This window comes from Pelobates fuscus, chromosome 4, assembly GCF_036172605.1.
Source record: "Pelobates fuscus isolate aPelFus1 chromosome 4, aPelFus1.pri, whole genome shotgun sequence".
NCBI classification, from domain to species: Eukaryota; Metazoa; Chordata; class Amphibia; order Anura; family Pelobatidae; genus Pelobates; species Pelobates fuscus.
In genome coordinates, this window is record NC_086320.1 from 363,100,640 (window position 1) to 363,125,964 (window position 25,325).

The 25,325-nt window shown below is 38.1% G+C and overlaps 1 protein-coding gene across 1 annotated transcript in view; it reads left to right on the top strand.

The window, feature by feature from the left end:
- The window catches only part of PTPRN2 (protein tyrosine phosphatase receptor type N2), an 808,683-nt gene that overhangs the window by 193,672 nt on the left and 589,686 nt on the right, over positions 1-25,325 (top strand). The window contains exon 3 of the mRNA XM_063452665.1: positions 14,452-14,565. Coding sequence (XP_063308735.1) covers positions 14,452-14,565 — 114 coding nt within the window. The remainder of the gene's footprint in view (positions 1-14,451; positions 14,566-25,325) is intronic.

Genomic DNA, 25,325 nt, shown 5'->3' on the forward strand with positions numbered 1-25,325 from the left:
ACCAGTCTAATGAGGCTCAGAAAAGTGCAGAAACCCTTGGATTTGGCTGGGATTGATGTGGATTGACTTCGGCCGATGAGCTTCAGAAATCCTGCTGCCGGTGGGGACGGCGGGCTGTTCTGTGTGCGTCCCGATAAGGATCTCTCTCCAGGGGACGTGCTCTGTAAACGGCTCCACTCGGCAAATACACAAAAGGTCCTGTGCGAATGCTGTTCTCTGCTGGTAAACGCTCTGTATGCTGGAACTCAGTCCTGATGGATTACTGTGTCTTGTCTAACGCGTTTCGTAGGAGGGTGCCCTACTTCTTCAGAGACGGGATCTGAACACACACACACAGGCAGACAGTCATACACACACACACACACACACACACACAGAGTCAGACGGCCATACACACACACACAGGAAGATATCCACACACACACACACACACAGGCAGACAGTCATACACACACACACACACACACACACACACAGACACACAAAGGCAGACAGTCTCACACACACACACAGACACACACAGGCAGACAGTCAGTCATACACACAGACACAGACAGTAATACACACAGACACACACAGAGGCAGACAGTAATACACACAGACACACACAGTCATATACACAGACACACACAGAGGCAGACAGTCATACACACAGACACACACAGTCATACACACAGACACACACAGAGGCAGACAGTCATACACACAGACACACACAGTCATACACACAGACACACACAGAGGCAGACAGTCATACACACAGACAAACACGCAGACAGCCATACACACAGAGGCAGACAGCCATACACACAGAGGCAGTCATACACACAGAAGCAGTCATACACACAAACACACACACAGAGGCAGACAGTAATCACACAGACACACAGTGGCAGACAGTCATATGCACACACACACACACACACACAGGCAGACAGTCTCACACACACAGACACACACAGGCAGACAGTCAGTCATACACACAGACACAGACAGTAATACACACAGACACACACAGAGGCAGACAGTAATACACACAGACACACACACAGAGGCAGACAGTCATACACACACACACAGGCAGACAGTCATACACACACAGACAGTAATACACTCACCTGACAATCCCACAGTTACCTGTGGAGTTCATTGTGGAGGCAGTGCAGCTCCTGGTGACTGTTTGGTGGGGAAGCAGGGACTCCTTCCTGCTTCCCCTGCAGCAGTTTTCCGGCGCTTTTAGCTCCGCCCCCGCCGCACGGTAAGCTCCGCCCCCGCTGCAAATTTGAAAAAAAATAAAAACATTTTTTTTTTAAATCCCAGCCGGCTGTGCGGCCGCACGGCGCCCCCTGCTACATGGCGCCCTGTGCGGCCGCACAGCTCGCACACCCCTAAGGCCGGCCCTGGCAGTAGATAAGGAATTTGAAATTAGACACATCTGGCAATAAAGAAAGTTTAAACCTGTAAATCACAGCCAGAGGAGGTGTCACTAGGGCTGCGTAAACAAAGTGATTTAAGTCCTAGATGGCAGAGAATTGAGCAATGTGACTACAGGGGCATGATATATACACCAAAACTGCTTTATTCACTTAAATCTACTTTATAAACATATTGTTATAACAGAATTGAGAGCCATTGATCATTAAGGGGTTCAAGATATACAAGTAGGTAAAAACACTTATTTCTACTTATGTTTCCAATTTTACATAGCTAACACAAATATGACACCTCCTCTGTCTGTGATTTACAGGTTTAAACTTTCTTTATTGCAAGATGTGTCTAATTTAAAATTCCTTATCTACTGCTCTGTTAATATTCTGATAGAGGTTAACGTTCAATTAACGGAGCAGGCGATAACAGCTTCTGGAATAAACTTACTATGCTGTAAGATATGATTTCAAATGAAATCATTTTTTTTCCATGTTGGCTGTGTGAGTCACGGCCAGTAGAGGTGTGCCTAGGGCTACATAAACAGAAACAAAAGTAGATTAACGTCTAAATGGCAGTGAATTGAGCAGTGAGAATGCATGGGGCACGATCTATTAACCGAACCTGCTTCATTAGGATAAAGTTGTTTTGGTGTGTAGAGTGTCCCTTTAAAGGTAAACTGTCATTTTTCTGGAAACTTACTATAACCATAGGTATAAATCCTTTGTTATAATTACAGTCGGACTGTGTTAAGATGCCTCTATCAGCCTATTCATCAGCACTTGCCAAAGGTTAGAAAACAGCCTTTAAACTGTTCACTCCCCCACTCACATCGCTAACATTAAAGTGTCCCTCTTTGTCCATTAGAAATGTTGAGTCTTCTTATAAAATGCCCACGTTCATATATGCACCTTATATACAGCCCCCACTATCACACACACAAGGGCACATATACAAATCGCATGCCGTCACACACATTTGTAAGAAAAAAATGCCCCCTAAGGAAGTGTGTTCCATCAGAATCTACATTGGAAGTGTGTTCCATCAACATCTACATTGGTATGGTTAATCTCATAGATAGTAAGCTTATTTGAGTACTATGTTTCCTATAATACCCATTATTGAGAATAGGTTGCTGACTGTATAGAAATGGAGAAGAATGAGATGTGGTAAAATCTGAGCAATTTAGCTATATCCATACACAGTAGTGAAAATTCCTATACCCAGGGGGTCCATGACTCTTGGCTCAGCCCTGCAGTACAATATAGGGAGGGACTTTCCTGCAAGAGGTTTTTTTTGATAGTGAGTCGATCAATGTACCCTTTTCTCAGTCCTGAAAATAGCATTGTATTAGAATAGAAGGTCAATTCTCTTATCATTGACAATATTTTAATTGAGTTGTTAAGGTGGCATCCCTTTTAAAAGTCTCAGTATAGTGAATGTATATGGTATGCTAGAATTGGCACGGTGATGACTAATTTCACTTTACCGGAATCTGGATTTGGACATATCCCGACATTGCGTTCCACTTTTAGATTTCTCCAAGGGTCGGGAGCCGCTAGGAATACTTACGCTGCCTTTTAGTTTAGATACGTTATATTAAAACCCGTCAAACAAAGGAAACCAATTTCATAAGGTTTCCAAATTAATGAGAGTCTGGTTGCATGTTGGTCGCTCTCTTTATGCATCTGGACCTCGGTATAGCTTGCCATTCTTAATCAAAATTTAATTTTCAAATAAATTGCTTTCATTATCCCTTCATGTACAATACCATGTGTGCATTATTGCTCATTAATGTTTGTCATCCACTTTGCTGAAGCCAGTTTTGAACTAGATGCTGTTTAAAAGATGTGTTTAAAATTGATGAATATTATTTTTTAATTTTTTTTTTTAATTTTGCATATTAAAATCATACTAAAAAAGAATAGCTAATTTACATTGCTATGCCTGAGCCTAGCTACTTTACCACATAAGGGTGTACCTGTCCTAAATATACTCCAATCAATCTTTTAGCTCAAACCTGTACCGATAACCGTTATTGCTTTAATCTGTTATTAATGTACCTTGTTGTTATTCAGCGGTTCTTGAGATATAATTTGTTCCAGTATACATAAATATAAAATTGTGCAAGTTTCATCATGTACCTATGTGTTACAATTCACTGAAATGCATTGAAGGAATGCCGTTGGGGTACCTTCATATGTGAATGTTATATGTGCATGCACTGCAAAAATAAAGAATTAAAAAAAAAAAAAAATTACATTGCTATGAGCCTCTGTATAAATAACAAGTAAGTAAAGGACCTCAATCTAACAAGTCTACAAGTAAAAATAATAAATAATAAATGTTACTTTTAGGCATGTGTGTAAAGAGAAATAAAAGACCGACAGACCAACAGACAGACAGACAGACAGACAGATAGATGATAGTGAGGGATAGAGAGAAAGAGAGAGAGAGAGAGAGAGAGAGATAGATAGATAGATAGATAGATAGAAGGATAGATAGACAGACAGATAGATAGATAGATAGATAGAAGGATAGAGAGGGGGAGATAGATAGATAGATAGATAGAGAGGGATACATAGATAGATACATAGATAGATACATAGATAGATACATAGATAGATACATAAATAGATACATAGATACATAGACAGACAGACAGACAGACAGACAGATGATAGAGAGGGAGAGACAGATAGATAGACAGACAGACAGACAGATAGACAGATAGATAGACGGATAGACAGATAGATAGATAGAGAGATAGATAGATACTGGATAGATAGACAGATAGATAGACAGACAGATAGATAGATAGATAGATAGATAGACAGATAGATAGACAGATAGACAGATAGATAGACAGATAGACAGATAGACAGATAGATAGACAGATAGACAGATAGATAGATAGAGAGATAGACAGATAGATAGATAGACAGATAGATGATAGAGAGGGAGAGACAGATAGACAGATAGATAGATACTGGATAGATAGACAGATAGATAGATAGACAGATAGATAGATAGATAGATAGATAGATAGATAGATAGATAGATAGACAGACAGATAGACAGATAGACAGACAGATAGACAGATAGACAGATAGACAGATAGAGAGATAGATAGACAGATAGACAGATAGAGAGATAGATAGATAGATAGGTAGATAGGTAGATAAAAAGATAGATAGATAGACAGACAGATGATAGAGAGGGAGAGACAGATAGACAGATAGATAGATAGATAGATACTGGATAGATAGACAGATATATAGATAGATAGACAGATAGATAGACAGATATATAGATAGATAGACAGATAGATAGACAGATATATAGATAGATAGACAGATAGATAGACAGATAGATAGACAGATATATAGATAGATAGACAGATATATAGATAGATAGACAGACAGACAGACAGACAGATAGATAAATGATAGAGAGGGAGAGAGATAGATAGACAGACAGACAGATAGCTTGTGTTATCCTAACAATATATTCTAAAGAGAAAGGCCTACTCCATTAATGACTGTAGGACTGACTGCTTAAGAAGGGAATTTTCCATTCTCTGAAAATTACATCATTTGACAAAACATTGAAAATCACTTTTACTTGTGCTAACCTTTTCTGCCTGTGATGCTTTGTTGCTTTTAAATGTAGCTGAAAGATTTATCAAATTGCATCACTAACCAGATCAGTCGAGGCACAGCCAAGGCACACATTGCAAATGAGGAGGAGAAATGGAAACAGTGTGTCTTTTCCTCCTTTTCTCTGTCTGTTTTTTCCTGAACTGACTACTTGGGTGCAAAGGACAGAGCTAATAATAATGACTGACAGGGAGTACTCAGTTGAAGGACAAAGAGGTTTGGATTTCTACATTTAATGTTATTTTTACACCTCAGGAATACATATTCAGTATATATAGATACGTAGTATAATATTGAACATCTTTTAAAGTGATAGCTCCCCTTCTATAAGCAGGGCACTCTTATTTGGCTCTTAGGGGCTTAAAACATATTCTGTTATTATGTGTGGATGATAGTGTTCAGCCTTTTCAGGTCCACATTTAGCATCGACAATCTTGTGATCTGGAAGATGACACATGCAACCAATTTTTTTTTTTTTTCTATGATATCGGAAAAATATGATGAAACATGAAAACCTCTGAAAATCTTTGTACATGAAAGGCAACGCACAAACAAAACACACAATATCAAACGTTACATTTATACAATTGTGAACCCATTAACCCAGACGCTCTATCCACAGGGTCTATACCTCATCTGTATTGCCTAATGGAACCATGATGAACCATGATGTGGTTGATCCAAGTGCCCGGACCATTTCTGTGTTTTGAAGTGATCATGGTGGCCCGAGTCTGTATGTGCAGTGTTTCGCTGTGAATTTAACACTTTGGCTGTGGGAGGTGTAACTCCACCTATGTCAGCAACATGTAGCGTCAATGTCAATTCTGTGCAATTCATTGACGCTCTCAGCCAATAGCTTATAATCAGCTAGAGAGGAGAGTAGAAGCCCGACGGGGACCCTGGTAAGGAAGTGAACCGTTATTAACCAGTTTGATACTTGAAGTAAACCTTTGAGCTATTCAAAAGGGTATATCTTATAGATTGTATAGTAATTGATGTACTGTTCCTTTAAAAGAAATATATCTATATATTAAAAATAAACGTATAGTCTCTCTCTCCATATATATATATATATATATATATATATATATATATACACGCACAGCATTTCCTGCCTATAGAATATAAATAGCACTCTATAGATTGCTGCTGTAACAGATATATAAATATATGTATCAGAAGGTGGGCACAGTATGTTTCATTGTGTGATGTGACTTGCGGTAAATGTTCTTTCTGTAATGATAGAGGCATGTCATTTGAAAGTGATTTGAAAGTGTGTTGGGAACTTGGAATTGACGATGTTAAATTGAAGAAAATTACAGCTCTCTGAGACTAAAGAAAAAGGTAGATGCACAGGGTAAAATCATAAGGATTTCTGAATTGTTAGAACCATAAATGTGGTGTTTAAAAACCATGCGCAGGGGGGAATTGCTATGAAAAAATAAGATTCTTATATTATACTCTTCCTTTTTCTAAATTGCTATATTTTCTACTACACTTACTTATTTAATAATGTAGGTTTGTACAACCCACTAACACCTTAATTTGATATATTTGGACACGCTTTTAAAGTGGTTTAATATTTTTGACTACGCTTTTCAAATTAATATTTATTTTTGGATACATTTTTTAAATAATTTTTTCAAAATCCTAAAAAAATTAAATAAAAAAAAATCATATATAAAAAAAAATATCAATATATCAAAAATATCAAAATATTAAAATATTTTTCAAAATTATTAAATCATTTTGAAAGTATAAAAAATAAAATAAAAACATTAAAAAGCTCGTGCAAAATTATCAGATCGAGGCTTTAATCCAGGCTTCCCCAAACTCTGGCCTGCAGATGTTGCTGAACTAAAACTCCCATGATTCTATGAATGAAATAGGCTTAGAATCATGGGAGTAGTAGTTCGGCAACATCTGGAGGGCCGGAGTTTGGGGAAGCCTGCTTTAATCACTTAGAGCCACTTATAGAATTACTATGACTTTAATTATTCACCATGCAAGAATTTTAAACAACTGACAAGAGAAAAGCAAATTTTAAATTTTAGACCACCAGAGCTGAATTATTAAAACACCTTTAAATGATCTATATTCTTAGCCTTAAATTCACAGATAAACTTGGTTTACTAAATGAATCCCACAGTATTGGAATCTCAGGATATGTATTGATGGTTGTAAACTTGCTCAGCTTGGTAAAAATATTTTATTTCCCGTTAAAAACCTGTCTCTAGATCTTTGACTTAAATGACTGTCATTTATCAAAATATTTGCACTGTGAATGCAGAATATAAAAAATATTGTACGAACTGATGCATTCCAACTGCTATCAACTGTATAGATCTGACTATGGCAACATCAAACGTCTTCCCAGCTGTTACAAAACGTCGGCTGAATGAAAATTCTGTAACATTCTTTGCAGTCTTTGTCAGATTCTGGCAAAAAAAAAAAATCAAAGAAACTGTATTTCCAAAATATGGATAATATAGTCTATTTTGGAGTAGACTTCTCATCAAACCAGGAAAGTTTATCTAAAAATCCCATGGTTTTAGAGGGCAAAAAAGATGAGTCAATTAATTCTATTTTATCTGCCATAAGAATTGTCTATTTATGTCAAGTTATTTGTATAGGCATGCAGCTACTTTCTTCCCTTAGCCCAAGATAAGCTACCTATGCTTACTTCTGCCGCACTGTGGCGTTTAGGATTACATTTTCATCCCATAATGCTCCAGGTATGCTCATCTGTGCGCATCTGTCAGAAACTAATGTAATCTAAGTGCATGCTTGCACAGGCATCTAAGTCACTGCGTGGGTAAATGTAATTAACATGCCATACTTGGACAATCAGGCATTGCTTGTACATTAAAGGTGAAAACTACTGAGAATTTTACTTAATATTGTTACATACCAGGTTACTGTAGTGATAGTGCTCTGTTGTCATTTAGGTTATAGGCATTGATTAAAGGATTGGTAAAGGCAAACATTGTTAATACTTTAGAAAAAGTAAACAAAACGTGCTCACTGGCCAGTAATTCCAGGTCTACGGGAGCATCTTGTGTACAAATACGTGTTCACTTTATACTCCTTCCTGCGACATCACTGGTCCGGTAAGTGTGGTGACCTGTATTATACAAACCCTATAATGGCACAGCACTGAAACCAGGCGGGCCCACTTCAAAGGCACGTGGATGCCTTTCCCTTTAGACTGGCTATGGCATCAACTTTATAGCAGGAGGTAGAAACATCACATTTTATGGTGTACATGTCAGATGCTTTATACTGCAATAAAAATAATAGGTGTGAATAAAAAATATATATATTTTTATTCAATTATCAGTGATAAAAAAAAAAAAAAACCTTGGCATGAGTGTACGTTCAATTGACAGTTTCTTTAATGGACTAATAGGACTTTCAATAAGGAAGTTGAAAGACTGAATTCACTGTCCATTTTAATAAATCATGAATAAGTCATATTACCTCCCTGTCACTGTCACAGTTACATTGTTACAGTACGTCCCCCGTTCTTCTCCCCTAAAGGTTTAACTCTATTTCTAAATCCTTTTTAGACCTTCTTCATTGATTCATTCTTCTGCCATGACAAGCTGTCAGCTTTTGTACACCATATCATCATTAGGTAACTTTGTACGTGAATGAAAATGGTTTTATCTTATCATGAATTGGTAGTGCGAGCGAACGAGGAAACATAAATTAACATATATTGGGTGGACAAATAAATGTCCAGTCAGGGGCAAAATGGTTACTTGCTGCTTTGTAACTAATGTGTCATTTTAATTTAATTCTGCTCCAAACCCCATCCCTGTGCTTTTGCTGTTCTTGTCTGAATAGTCAATGAAACATTAAGGAGCCAATCATAGTAGCTGAACTCTGTTACTTGGCAACGGCTGCTGAGGAAAGTCGAGAGATGCTGATTGAAGAGATTAGCTGCCAAAGATAAACCTTTTAATTCTGCCCCGCCGCTTATCTTTCCACCCATAACAAGCTGCAATAAATATGACAGAAGTTACTGGTTTGGTTAGAAAAAGAACCTTGCACTAAATGAAGAATAACCGAAAAAGAATGAAAAGTGTATGAAATGACAGACTGATCTAATATTGATGTGTATTATTATCCCCCCTCCCTACTCATCCCTCTATGCATTTGATAAAAAATTTATATTTTAGGAAATGGTTACAAAATTCTGAACTTTACCTTTTTTTTTTCTCTATTTTTAAAATCTAACAAATGTGAGATGCGCAAAGATCGGTCAGCGTGCTTATTGTGGTCAAGAAGTCCCTGTCTCGAATTTACAGTGCCTCCTTCAGATATTTATTAATTTAACAGCCTAAGGATTTATTTCAGAAAGTCGTTTTAGAAAGTCAGTTTTGTCCAGGCCTCCTACCCCGCAGAACATTTTATAAGGAGTTTCCCTTTTCACACATTCAGGCATCAGAAGTTAAAGTCCCATAGACAACAAGGTAGGATGTATCTAGCATAATATTCAGGGATATAATATTTAATATGTAGTTTAACAGCTACTTAATCCAAGGAGAGATCTGACGACCATCCTTACGTTGAGAAGTAATTTACTTCCTAGTTAGCTACAAAATTAGAGGGTTTTTGCTTTCTTTTGAATCAACACCAGAATCAGCTGTGAAAATGGCTTAACTTGAATCTTTTTTTCAGCCTGTGTAACTATGTAATGTCACATATAGAACTTAGCATATGTATGGATAACTCATGGGGTGGCAATGCCCAAAACTGCAGTGTAGATTTTTTTTAAATACCATCAGTACCTCGACAATAAAAATGAACGTGCATTCGGCATACTTAGGATAGAGAAACGAGCTGCTATTTTCTATGTTTAATACTAATGCCTTTGAATTCACACATTGCTAAATCATTATTCAATTTTTTAGATGGTTTATTGTTTCATGCAATTTGTACTAAAATGGGTGCTAATATTTGTCCAACGGAACTAATGCATTTCGAGTTTATGGAATTTATTGTTATGGCTGATTAACACACATATGATGGGAGATAGCTACTCTTCACATACAATCAGAAATCAGAAAAGAAAAAATATATATAAACCAGTTGGGATAGACTGATAGTAAAACGTATTGACTATGTTTAGTCCAAAATGATAAAAAGGGAAATAATGAAACTAGTCTTTGCTTAAAAAATGGAAACATACTAATTGTATGAATTGGCCTATAGAGAATTACAGTGGAACCTCGGAACTCGATTGGTCCCGTTCTCGAACAATTTGGAAGTCGAACAAAAAAGTTGAGTTAAAAATGTCTCGTTACGCGAATGATATTCGGTACCCGAACATACAACAAAGAGCCATGTCTCATTTTCAAGTCAGAAAAGGGTGCATTTGCAAGTTTCATCTCTTTTTGTACTACTAATAGACCACTAATAGTGTCACAGGTCTGGAGTACGGTAGGGAGTTACCAGGGGTCAATTATAAACGGCAATATGTAAAGTAAATATAAAAATGTGGCTATCCGTAAAAAACGTAAAGAAAAGTATATCCCACGCTGTGGCTTTATGACTCCATAACATACATTGCTAAAATAATAATTTATTACTTTTATATCTTGAAATTGGAACTGCAACACTGTTGAATGCTGTATTCCATGTCTGCCCACATAAAATGCTGTAATTCTTTGAGGGTCTGGAATAATCAATTTTACATTAATTCCTGTGGGAAATGTTGATTCGGTTCTCGAACAAATTGGAACTCGAACAGCCTTCTGGAACGGATTAAGTTCGAGTTCCGAGGTTCCACTGTATGTGTAACACGAACCACAGATCAATAAGCTGCCACATAATGAACTTTAGCCAGTAAACCAGATTTGTAACTGTGGTTTTTTTTTTTTATAAGAAAATGTCTGATTAATACAGCGATGTTAAATTGGAAAGTCAAAAGAAAATATTAATTTATATTGTGGCAAGACATCATTCATTTGTAAACTTACCTTGACGAAGCATTACAATTAATTTTAACACCCTGTAACTGTTCTAATTGCAGATCTCAAGGTCCTTGATCAGTTTGTATTTAATTTCCTGCTTTGTGAAGCTTTGTCTGCATATATTACTTGATAACATTAATCCACTACTGTAGATACAACATTGATAATTGTATCAGTAGAGCTGCAGTGTAGAATATTGTTGAAGAGGGAAGATCTGATATCGCTAATAATCATTCCAATGCTAGAGTATCATACATGCACCATGACTTTTCATAACCATGGCTTTTCATGGCGTTAAGATACTTATATTCACCCTATTAATGGCAGCTAATACAGATTTACTCTCACCATCACAGTTTTAACCAGTTGAATACCAAGAGCATTGCAAAAAATAAATAAATGTGTGTTTATGAGAGTGACTGTGTATGTATAATGGTTACTGTGTGTGGTGTGACTAGGTGTATATGAGAGTGACTGTGTGTGAGTGGGGTGACTGTTTATATATGAGGGTAATTGTGTTTGGGTAGGTGACTGTGTGTATGTAGGGTGACTTTGTGTGTGTGTGTGTGTGTATGTGGATGGCTGATAGAGTGTGGCATGACTGTATATGTATGAGGGTAATTGTGTTTGGGGAGGTGACTGTGTTTGTAGGGTGTCTGTATGCGTGTGGGTGGCTGATACCACCTGGCAAAGGCGCACACCTGTAGCTCTTTTACTGTTGCATAAGGGCAGAGAGCTTGTAGGAGACCTTTAGGTCCCCTTACTGCCTGAACAGAGCTACTGCTCTAACAGTAGTGTCGAATTTGTCTATCGCAGGGGCTGCTTGCCCAATGTACTATGAAGACCAATTGCAAACAACATTGTTTTTCAAAAAAATAATTTCACTAGCAATTGGTAAAATTGTGCATACATGATTCTATGGTACGGAAACATACATATCGTATATATACACGAGGTGGACATCCATTGTGAATTATTATACATTTTATGCACAAGACACATAGTGGCAAATGTATGATATTTGCACTTAGAATCACAGTACCAACACATTTAAAATTGCATCCAGCCTTTAGGCCAAACTTATAACAAATATGCACAATGTGTATAACTGTGAGTATATGCACAAGAATCGTTGGAGCTGGAAGAAAAGATATTGGATGTTATCACCCAGTTTGTGCATTTGTGCTTTTATTTTTACATTTATTTTTAAATTTACTATGAAAAGGATTAAAGAACAGTTATAGGTAGAGTATTTCATACATATGTATTTGTGAAATCGTTTTATTTGCTAAGTGAAAATCCCAGTGGAAAACAACTAACACCACAAATTTAAAGACTCTAATAGCATAACTAGAAATGCCAAGATAATCTTTACATAAAGCATTCTAGCTGTGATAAAGCCAAGGTGTTTTTTTTTTGTCACCAAAGCCCTTTATCATTTATAAGAATGGAGGGGAAGTTTTAAAAAAGGGACTAAATCTTTTATTAAAGGTTGCGTCTATGCTGTTCTGACTTGGATATATGTAATGAAGGTTTCTAGAAAAGTCAGAAAATCTATTCAGAGTGAAAAAACAAAACATTCTAACAGATATTTCAGAAGCTGTTGCATTCCAAAATTATTTATTTTCATTAATTGCACAGAAACGTGTGTTCTGGAGTTTGAAAGGTCAACAGAAAGTTAAATGCCAGTTATTGCAACTTGACTTTTCAGTTTATCTTCTACTCATAACAAAAACTGTAGCAGACATTTTACATTATCTATGGATAGCGTACTAAGAATATATTATACATAGCTGAGTGCCGAGTTTTGTTTTCGTACGTTGCCTGACTCTACTGATTGGTGGAGGACGGATACATTTTTATTGTGTCAACTTCCTGCTGACCACTTCTGGGTTTTGAGGATGCTTCATATGATGTACTAAGCTTCCTTAACAGTGAGGTAATGTCACGTATCCTATCCATGTGGCAAAAACAGAGATAATAACCTTCCGAAGATCGAGGAGAGTGCCGCTCGGCGGTCTTCTACCATGATGCTTGGCTTGTGCGGCATGTCAGCTGCTGCGGACCCACGCAATTATATAGCCCCACGTCCGTCCATGGTAAAGACGACGTTAACGTGCGGGTGACGTCACGCAAAAGACGCACACGCATGTTTCGGGTTCAAGGGCTAAGTGCAGCCAATCGGATCAGCAAGAGGGTTATTTAAACTCACTTATTCCTTAGCTCATTGCCCTGTCATGGTTTCCCTAAGATGGTTATATGAGAGTGTGTTCCTGATCATGCTTTTCTGGTTTTTGACTTTGGCTTAGTTTTGACTTCCCTGATTTCTGGTACCCTTGACTTTTGACTTTTCCTTATCGCTGTGTCTCTTTCTGTATCCATGACCTCGGCTAGTTTTCTGACTATTCTCGGGTACGTTAAGTCCAGCCATTCTAAGGTCCGGTAAGACGTTACCCTTAGTCCTAGGTGTGATACTATTCTGTGTACTATGATGTATGTTAATATCTGCTTAAGAGAAAGAGTAAAGACAGTAAATACAAATTCCCAAAAATTACGCAAACCAGGGAGAAATATTTAATATAAGGAAACATTTCCAGGATACCTGAAATTATTGAAGCAACGTCTAAGGCTACTTCTCCACCTAGCACTCCGTACACCAAGGCCCCACAGGAAATACTTTTTTCCTCATATCAACTTAATGGGTTTATATATATATATATATATATATATATATATATATATATATATATATATATATATATATATAAAAAAATATATATAGCCAAGATCCAATATAGGTATATTGTTCAGGGCATTCTGTGAAACATCCTGCTGAAGACTTCAGAGCATATTATGAGGATAATACCACCTATGCTAAAAAACACTGAGCGGTTTAGCTGCTCTCACAAATGTGAGTCAAGGTCTTAAAACAGACTGGTGATCAAGTGCACACAATGTATATTAAATAAAAGAAACAATAAATCACATTTTATATAAATCAGTCTTTTCTTTGCAACACCGTATCTAAATGGAAAAAGTGATTTTTTTGTGATGAGTTTTCTTAATATAAAGTAAGCAGTAAAATCGAATTCTGGTGAGATTAGTATTAAAAGAAATAAAATAAAAAAATAAATTAACAATGCATACTACACACAGTGCTATAATACCAGACACCTCATCCTAATATAAAGAGTTAAATGGACTTAGAACATCATTATTCTTTTTTTTTGTATTATTTCAACTGAAATATGCTTCAATCATATTTTCAGGAGGCATTTGTTTGTGACTTGCATGTTTGATTACAAAACATCAACAGGTGTTTGGAAATACAGTCTGATAAATATGCAAACACAATAACAATCACTGTTATTTTATCTTTGAAATAGATGGAATATTTGGGAGGTGCCAGCGGCTTCCGGTGATAGACGTATTCAAGTACGAAGTTTCACCGCCCGTCGTACAGCGCCTAAGGGCCGTCCTTCAGAAACTGTCTCAAAGAGGTAACTCATTAAATGTTAATGTTCACGTTTGTAAGAATTCATTTTTTTTTTACATCCTATTGAAAAGGACTCAAATTACACTAGGTTTTCTTTTAAATTATTTAGGGATACAACGTCTGAATATTTTATAAATTAGAATGTTCTATATATTGCACTTTTTATTAACAGAACACGGCACGTGAGCGTATCAGTCTTGGTATAACTTGATGCAGAAATGTTATCTTTGAGAGTGTCGCCATTATGGAGACACTGACTGTGATGTTGTTATACATATGCAATACCTCATCAATAAGACAATAGAGCAAAGGGAAGGAGTCATAAATCTGTCTGCTGGTTCCACTGATTTCCACTGTGATTACCCCAGGCCCAGTGCAAGGATTTTTGGTTACACAAGAGAAGATGCATTTTGCTGCACCTCCTTCCCCCCAAAAATGCATCTTCACCTCTGTGTCCCTTAATCACCCTCTCAAATTTCTTATCCCTTTTGTGTTTCTTATCCCCTTTTTGTCTTACACTCCCCTTTAATATATATTTTTCCTTTGTGTCTCTTACACCTTTCTTTGTGTGTTGTTTTCTTCCCTCCAGCCCCTTTGTGTGTCTCTTACTCCCCTCCAGCCAGGGCTGCCATCAGAAATTTCAGGGCCTCTGACACAGTTCAAAGTGTGGGCCCCCTGGGCCCGCCCCCGAGGGCCTATTCTGAGTCCACCCACAAGGATGGCCTGTGTGGTGTGTAAAATGGATACAGATTGCACATTTGTATAATGAATGTAGTTTTGTGTGTTTTAGATAAAGTGTGTGTTTGTGTAGTGAATGCAGAGTGTTTGTGTTGTGGTTTTAGTGTGTGTATGGTGAATGCTGTGTGTGTTTGTGTTGTGGTTTTAGTGTGTGTATGGTGAATGCTGTGTGTGTTTGTGTTGTGGTTTAAGTGTATGTATGGTGAATGCAGTGTGTGTTTGTGTTGTGGTTTAAGTGTATGTATGGTGAATGCAGTGTGTGTTTGTGTTGTGGTTTTAGTGTGTGTATGGTGAATGCAGTGTTTGTTTTTGTTGTGGCCTTAGTGTGTGTAAAGTGAATGCAGTGTGTCTGTGTTGTGGCTTTAGTGTGCATATGGTGAATGCAGAGTGTGTGCTGTGGTTTTAGTGTGTGTATAGTGAATGCAGTGTATGTTTGTATTGTAGTTTTAGTGTGTGTATGGTGAACGCAGTGCGTGTTTGTGTTGTGGTTTTAGTGTGTGTATGGTGAACGCAGCGCATGTTTGTGTTGTGGTTTTAGTGTGTGTATGATGAACGCAGTGTGTGTTTGTGTTGTGGTTTTAGTGTGTGTATGGTGAATGCAGTGCGTGTTTGTGTTGTGGTTTTAGTGTGTGTATGGTGAATGCAGTGCGTGTTTGTGTTGTGGTTTTAGTGTGTGTATGGTGAATGCAGTGTGTGTTTGTGTTGTGGTTTTAGTGTGTGTATTGTGGTTTTAGTGTGTGTATGCAGTGGATGTTTGTGTTGTGGTTTTAGTGTGTGTATGCAGTGTTTGTGTTGTGGTTTTAGAGTGTGTATGCAGTGTGTGTTTGTGTTGTGGTTTTAGTGTGTGTATGTAGTGTGTGTGTTGTGGTTTTAGTGTGTGTATGCAGTGTGTGTGTTGTGGTTTTTAGTGTGTGTATGCAGTGTGTGTGTTGTGGTTTTAGGACCGCCGGGCCCATGACAACCATTATGGTTGTCATGCCCTGATGGCGGCCCTGCCTCCAGCCCATTTGTGTGTTTCTTTCTCCCTCAGCCACTTTATGTGTTTCTTTCTACCCCAGCCCCTGTGTGTGCCTCTTTCTACCCCAGCCCCTGTATGTGCCTCTTTCTACCCCAGCCCCTGTGTGTTTCTCTGTCTTCCTCCAGTCCCTTTGTGTGTCTTGTATTTCTCCCTTTCCCAATCCCTCTTTTCCCCTAGCACCTTGTCTCTTTCTCCCCAGAACCTGTCTGTCTCTTTTGCCCCTTCCTCAGAGCCTCTGTGTCTTTTTTGTGTCCCTCCAGTCCAGGGCTGGCCCGTCCAAATGCAAACAAATGTGCTTTGCAGGGTCCGGCCGCCTATCTGCATATATATATATATATATATATATATATATATCAAAGTTCCTTGCACTACATGCTTCAAAGGTGTGTATAGCTTAGATGCTGGGTGCTGGATCCAGGTCACAGATATCCAGAGAATTCAAAAGATGGTCCGCACTCCAGGCTCCGTTTAAAAAATAACTTTTATTCTTACATCAAAGTAAACGATTATGTGCCAAAAGGTTAACGTTTCAGTCCCAGTTCAGGACTTCCAATGCTGTCCTGATGAAAGTCCCGACCTGGGACTGAAACGTTGACCTTTTGGCACATAATCTTTTACTTTGATGTAAGAATAAAAGTTATTTTTTAACTGGAGCCTGGAGTGCGGATCATCTTTTGAATTCTCTCTCTCTCTCTCTCTCTCTCTATCTCTATCTCTATATATATGTATGTATGTATGTATGTATAAATATTACCACTATAGATATATATGCGATACTGGGTCCCCTGCTAGCTTACACAGTGAAGTGACAGTCAGGCAGTGTAAGCTCCCCCTCGAGCAGCAGATACTCCTCGAGGTGCGAGAGCGCGTCTATGGGTTGCCATGTCAACGCTCCGGCATGCAGTGCATGCAACCTGTACCCATTCTCTGCGGCTCCTGAGAGGACAGAGGAGTACCTGCTGCTGGAGGGTAACCTTACACTGCTGGACCTTCACTAATAGATGATTCACTAAAAACATGATTTGCCACCGGACCACCAGATAATCCATTGTCTTCCCTCCCTGACTACCGGTAAGAGGCAGGAAGAGGGGAATAAACAATTATACATATAAAAAACAAACATTCACTACATAAACACACACTACATAAAGACAGACGCTGCACCCACCACACACTACATGCACCACAAAGACACTGCACCCACCACACACTACATGCACTACACAGACACTGCACACACCATAAATACACTACGCAGACACTGCACCTACCACACACACACTACATGCACTACACAGACACTGCATCCGGTACAAAGACACTGCACCCACTGCACGCACTACTCAAAAACTGCACCCGCACACACACTACACGCACTACACACACTACTCAAAAACTGCATGCACAACAAACACCTTAGGCACTGCACACACTGTACCCACCACAAAGACACTGCACCCACTACACAGGCACTACACCCCTACATGCACTACACAGACACTGTGCCCACTACACGCACTACACAGAAACTGTGTCCACTACACGCACTACAAAGAAACTGCGCCCACTGCATGCACTACACAGACATTGCGCCCACTACACGCACTACACTGTCCACTGCACACATTGCTTCAACAGCACAAACACAGACACTATACACACTCAGGGTCAGCTACACCATAAGATGGCATAGAGGGCCACCTTAGGGTGCATCAGTCAGGGCTACAATAACCGGGCTCTGGGTGCCTGACAGGAGAAGAGCACACAGCGCTCCACCTCCTGCCGATCACTTCATGTAGTGTGACCGAGCGGACCCTTGTGGCCGTGGTTTTGGTGGTGCAGGGGCAGCATTTCATTCTTGGACCCAGGCAGCACAAAGCCAGTCCCTCTGGCTGTCTCTCCCCCAAGCCTGTGTCTGTCTGTTATGTCCCTTCCACAGCTCCTCTGTGACTCTTAGCCACCCCCCCCCCCCCCCACACACACACACACCAGAGGAAGGAGGGAAAAATTGGCCTGGGTACTGGATTGACGGTACGTTTTTGTTTTAAGTCTTTATTTAAATTTTTTGGTGGGAGCAAGAAAATGCACCAGCAGGGGTTATTCTCAGCAGAGGTTTACTAAAACACTGTATATTAGTTGGAGTAATCATATGAACTGTAATCAATGTAATTTTATTAAATCAATTATTTGAATAGTTCGAGAATTTGATGCAGCACTGAAATCATTATTTACGTTTGTGCAAATACATTAAGTCAGATGTGTTTTAGATCTGCAGATTTTTACGTTCCCTTTCATTATCCAGTTTGTGATTTATTCATTTCAGTTGTAGAACATTGGGCATATGATACTTTGTTACAGAGGAATGTGAATTAGAAGCAAATAAAATGGAGACGTTCATACAATATCTGAGGATGAGAATGAAACCCACACAGTATGCTAGCATGCCGATTCGCTTTTGTACCTTTGTAATAAAAGACACACGCTGCTAATTCTGTGATCCTCGCTGAGCTTTGCTTGTAACATTTTGTACATTTGCTTTCCTGTACTAACAATGAACATTGTTTTGTTACACAATGCTCTATTTAGAGTTTATTATTAGGGGGTTTGCATTAATATGTTAATTGGGTTCACACCCACATTGTATATCTCCTAATGGAACATTTCGACTAATAAACTAAATTGGACGTAATTATTTGAAGAAACTATAACGGGCTTTCTTTTAACAGTCTTTGTTTGATGTTTGCAGGAGTAATTAACATAAATACATACAAAATATCAGTAAAATTGGATATGTAAAAGCAGCCATTTTGTTTTTGTGCTTAACTGGATGGTTTTCATTTGCAATTTTTTTAGATGAATTCTGCATTTTGTTGGTCGGGGTTTGAAAGTGCTGCCCAGCAGTAGACATAATTCCAGTGTGAATTGAGATTCTTAGCCATGGTTGGAGAATGGGGTTCATGGACCCTTTTCAGAGAGAAGGCTTGATACAGACTTGTATAGGAAGAGAATAAATGTTTTTTTTTTTTTTTTTTAACATTACTTTGTTTTTCTCAGTTTAACTTTATAAAACAGGGCTTGTTTTCTTTCTAGATTTACTGGACAATGTCCGCCTTTTCGGTGTTTTATAGAAGCAAATTTAAACCAGTGGAGACAATTAAAAGTAAACAAGCACATACAGAACCCTGCACTTTGTAAAAAAAAACAAAAACAAAAAAAAAAACGGATAATAACCACAATATTGCTTGCTTTTTCATTAAGTTTTTATTAATTAAAAAATAAAAAAGGAGGAAGGGGCAGGTACAAGTGTGCACATTCTCAGTGGTAAAAAAAACATAAATTTATCTTTAAAACATAAGACAAAATATGGACTTCTTTGTCCTATGTGTTGTTCCTATACGACAATCTTGACAAAGGGTCAAAATAGTGAATCTTGCCTTAAGCTGAACCCTTTATCAGGATTGCCAGGTGTAGGAAAAATACGTAAGATAAAGTAGTCCATTGTCTTATGTTTTAAAGAGAACTAGATCAGAAATGAACGGAAGAACAGATTCTGAAAGAGGAAGAGGAGATTAAACAAGAGGAGATTAAACCATGTTTATGGTGACAGAGCCATGTTAAGTCCGGTATTTAGAGACAAAACGAAGATTGAAAGCACCTTACATAATATTTTCCTTTACATGTTTATTCAGTGCTTTTAATATGTCAAATACTATACTGTTTTAATTAGGAAATCAATCTGCTGATATCATTGCTGATATTAATAGCGAATTCCTTAGGGTTAGGGGTAAAATATAGGGTTACTTTTTTCTGTGACATCCCCCCGTGATTTTTTTTCCTGGATTCACAAGTCTCTCATTAAAAGGACTAGACCAGTGCAAAGCAACCTTAGGCACTCCAGATGTTGTGGACTATATATCCCCTGACACTTTGCCAGCATAATGACTGTAAGAGCATTATAGGAGATAAAGTCGGCAACAACTGGAATGCCGAAGGTTGCCTACCCCATGACTAGACCACGCACCTGACTTGTCTCTGTCTTTGTTTCCAAATGTCCCTCATTTTCCATTTATTTGTTACAAAGGTTTATATATACATAACACAGTTCAGGAGCTTCTTACTACCATAAGGAACTTTGTATCTCATCTTCAAACTCCTCAGCTGCTCCCCTGTCTCCTTGGATACTTTTTGCTTTAGTGCTGGTTAGCTAGTTCCACAATTGTTTGAGTAACTGTGTGCAGTTGGTTAGATGACCACTGCCATCTAAGTTTACCGGTACTCAGGTAACATGCACTGTCTGACAGAGTGAGCCATTTGTAATTGCACTTGCAAAGAATAGTCCATATCTGGCGAGCCACTGGCTTGCATCTCTCTATCCCCATGGTGGCCCTGAGTGATGATCCTTATATTTTTGTATGTTATTTGCCTTCATTTTAAAAAATATTAAAGCTCCAGTAGGATTATGTTTTGCAATATATGAAGTTATCCTGTGTTACTACTTTGCAGTGTTAATTAACTCACGGTATGGCATGAAATAAAATGTGTATAACAGTAGCAAAGTACAAGTAATGTTTTCCAGTGGATATCTTTTTCTGTCTTTGACGCTAAAAGAAACGTGATACCAAGTTTGTGTTTCCTCAATGGGACACATACAGAAAAATGTAGTTACCATGACGTGAACATGGTCAAAGATTAGTCTCATACACCATGGGAAATCAATAGATAGTCCATTGCATTAATGATGGCTGTTCTGTTTACCTTTTATGAGGCATATAAATTCCAGGCATGTGTTAGTACAATGATTTATAATACAATAAAACCCTCTTACAGTTCTTAAACAAGATAGTGGTAATAAAAAAGCCCCCAAGGGCCACATAGGGCATTCTCGCCTCCAATTCTGAGCGCGCTAAATTAGAAAAAAAATCTTTTAACCAATGGTTTTAGTGTTTTACAAAAATGGAATAATTGAAGAACTATATTAAAAGTGTATCTTTACAAAAAAAAGCCTGAAATAATAAATATAATAATTGATATAGAAGTTGATATTTGATGATCTGCTTGTTATTTCACTGGTCAGATCACATTTTCAAAACACTTATTGCATGGCGGTATTGCCTGCCTGAGATTGACAAGCGTTACACCACTGGCCTGTAGCTTTTGTTAGCCACCCTTTATGCCAGAGAGAGATTTGAGCTGAGAGAAACTAATAATAAACAGTGAATTGTCAGGAGTTCAATGTAGATGAGAACATTTAAAGGCAAACTAACTGGGTAGACATTGATATTGGAGGGATATCATTAGTCCACAGTTTGTTTGAGTAACTGAGTGAGAATTCACTTGAGTGAGAATTCAAAGTGAATGTCAAATTTAAGGCCAAAATACTAGATTTTCTAAGTCAGCTGTGCTGTCAGTGTGGCTACTCTGGCCTTGATTTTGAAATTCACCTTAAAAGTCTCACGTTAGTAAATGATTAATTGTGTGCTTGAGCAGGCCATACCATGCATCTTTCTCTAGGAATTTGGAGTAATATGAAATTATACACGTGGTTCACGTATATTTGTAACCAATATTTATTTATTTGCCATTGGGATTGAAGTACTTATTAAGCTAACAGGCCTTTGCACTTTTGTGCCATTTACTTTAAAGGGACAATATAGTCACCAGAACCACTACATCTTAATGTAGTTGTTCTGGTGTCTACAGTAATTCCCTGCTGGCTTTTCAATGTAAACACTGCCATTTCAGCTAAAAGGCAGTGTTTACATTTGCTGCCTATTAACACCTCTAGTAGCTGTCACTCAGATGGCCACTAGAGGTGCTCTGCATGGAGACGCTGAATGAACAACCATTGATTTTTTTTCTGCCACGCTTGCACAATAGCCTTCCAGTGCTTTCCTTTGGGAAAGCATTGGAATGGCTGAGATTATCAAAATTGATGATCTCTGCCATGGAGGCGGAGCAAGACCAGTGTGATGAGGGAGAAAAGGTAAGTAAACTCACCTTTTAAATCCACAGAGGGGGACAGGACACCTGAAAAGTTAGTGTTAGGAGTACGCATTTGTATTCCTGATACTATAGTGTTCCTTTAATTGGAATGCTTCACTTCAACCAATCAGAATAATTTTTTTTTCCTGCATAAACCTTTGCATTGCATATAATGATTGCTCAGCTACACTGCCCATTAAGTGATCCTAGGTCGTGAGTACACACTTACACCACCCAGTTGATCAGATGATGTCAGCAGTCATCAGCAGGTCTTTGGTTGGATGAGTACATGCTCCCACCTGAGGACCATGCTAAGGGGGCACTCCAGACCTCTACAGCACATTAGTTTGCTGAATAGATTTATTTATGATGAGTCCTATTTTTTCCAATAACATTTCAATAGAAATTTGCACTTTTCTAAATTAACCTTGTTACACCCCCCTGGCTGTCAATCAGACTACCGGTCTTATTACTTCCTGGTTGTTTAGGTCAGTGGAACTAAATTCAAGAGGCAGCAATTGCTCTGAGCACCTGCCTTGCAAAGACTTCCCATTGAGTTGCATTGGGACGTCTGTGATTGGACAGCAACAGAAAGTCTGGGCGGGGTTAAAAGGCTAGGGATTGCAAAGGCTGCAGACAAATTATCTGCAGTTTTTGCAAGCTGTTTTTAGATACCACTCTGATTATATAATTAAATTATTATCCACGCATAATGAAATGACTGCAAGGTTTCATTGGGAATATATCTACTAAATAGTGCGTTTTATTTAGTTTTGTATTTGGACAGTTAAATGTAACTTTAAATGGCAACTAACAGGAAGTGAAGACCAGAGGGATCTGCTATTGTGTCTCTAAACGGTTCATGCACATATACTTGTTATCAAAAATGATCAGAAGCTGTATAGTTACTCTGATATGTCACTAAACTGGCTATTATTTTAACTTTTAAAGATTCAGAGGGAAGGGGCTAACTAAGGGCTGCAGAGGTACTAGTAGATATATATATATATGCGTTATCGCAATTTTTGTGACAAATTTAGACCAACCTGCCACAAGTTTGACTTTTATTATTCCATAATCAACTCCTGCATTAATGCTTACTAGCTTCACTTCACCTCCCACTTTGACGAGCGTAACCTTTTACAGCAAAAACAACATCAAACACACTCGATAGCTGAGGGAATAATCAAAGAGCAAAAGTGGAGTAAGTGGATGTTTGTGGATGTTTGACAGCAGATGGTGAAGTATTCTGTAGAATTAGCCCGTGATAATATAGTTCATCAAATTTATCAAAGGAATACTGTGATACAGAACCATCAAGGATGTTAGAGCATTGCCATTTATAAGAATCATATCTAATGCACACAAGCAAATTATACTGCATTGGTTCACATGTGCTCAAAATGGAACTCTCTTTTTTTTTATAGTGATTGTCCCTTTTTCTCTTACAATATTTAATGCCATTAAAGGGTTTACTTTGGTGTGGGATGCAGTGAAGGTAAGTATAGAACAAACCTATCACTGCTGCAAATGACTCATTTCAGGCCTTGATTAATGAACGTCCACTGCCATGAATTTAACATTTATTTATTTTTATTTCATTCTAAATCCAATGGTTGGACACAAAAAAATATCAATAATATCTCACAATATGATCTCTGTTGTTATACCACTTACCCTCAGGATGACGGGCTCTAGTTAGTCTTTATTAACCACATATGATGCCCAACCAACATCTGTCCCCTTATGGATTAGGTCCTACATCTGTCCATTGTGGATATGGCGCAATAGACATCAGAGTGTATCGTACACGTTACACCTTAATATCTAAAGATATGCATGCTATTGTAGTTACTATAAGATCTCAATGATGTAAAGTCAATCTGAAAGTGTATGTATTGTTTAAGAACCGATTCAGTTAGCAACACAATTACACTTTGCCAGTCAAGACAGTATATTTTAATATTCTTTGAGGGTTTCGGTGAACTCAAAGCTCATTTGAATTTATGTAAATTATAATGCTTATATCTGTAGTAACCTTCCCTATAAGTATCCTGCTTTTCCCATACCCGTGTTACATTTCTGTTACATTTGGTTACATGTTCCCCTGCTATGCCATCTGTGAAGTCTCCATCTCGCCTGTGAATGCTATAACTGATGTATCCCTGTGTGTTAGCCTTCTATACGTTAATATACAGTACTAAAGGCTTCAATTATATTAAGAAGCAGTTTCAATGTATTCTAGAATAAACTTGTAAAGTACAAAGCAACCCCTAGACAGAGAATTTGTGGTAAATCGGCACCTGAAAAACCATCATTCTACCATCATTAACATTCCAAGTCCCTAACCTACCTGTAGAGGAAAACATACGCAAGATTCTTAACTCCAACAGTTCACTCAGGGATCTGCAAGACCTAACCCAAAAAATCTAAAGTTATAGAACTGCATTGCTTTCATGCACACTCGTACAAGACGACAAAGACCATTATCCAGCAGCATTGCCGGGTCCCGGTAGCTTTTATTTAACCGTCCAAAACACATTTTTGCAAAAGGCTACTCACTAAGTCACTTGTCACTCTTCACTTCTGGATCCATGGTACCCTGTCAACATAAGAAAGTGTTTTTATTTCCTGCCCTTGGGGGCTTTCAATTTTTTTTAAGACTTATGACCTTGAACATGTGTAGGCAACCTTCGACACTCCAGATGTTGTGGACTGCATCTCCCATAAAACTCTTACAACCATAATGCTGGAAAAGCATCAGGAGAGATGTAGTCCAAAACATCTGGAGTGCCAAAGGTTACTGACCTTTGTACTAGAAGACAACCGGGCATTTCAAAACTAGTTCGTGCAGACTTTCAATCAGCAGCACAAGCCTATGCTATTATCCATTATCACTCACAGAACAGAAATCAGATGGAAGATCTGTGACATTTCCTATCACATGTTGCTAGCACAAATTTACCTTGACAGCCAATCTATTTTCCTAGTACAATCGATGTGCAACCTCTGGACTAAAAGGCATA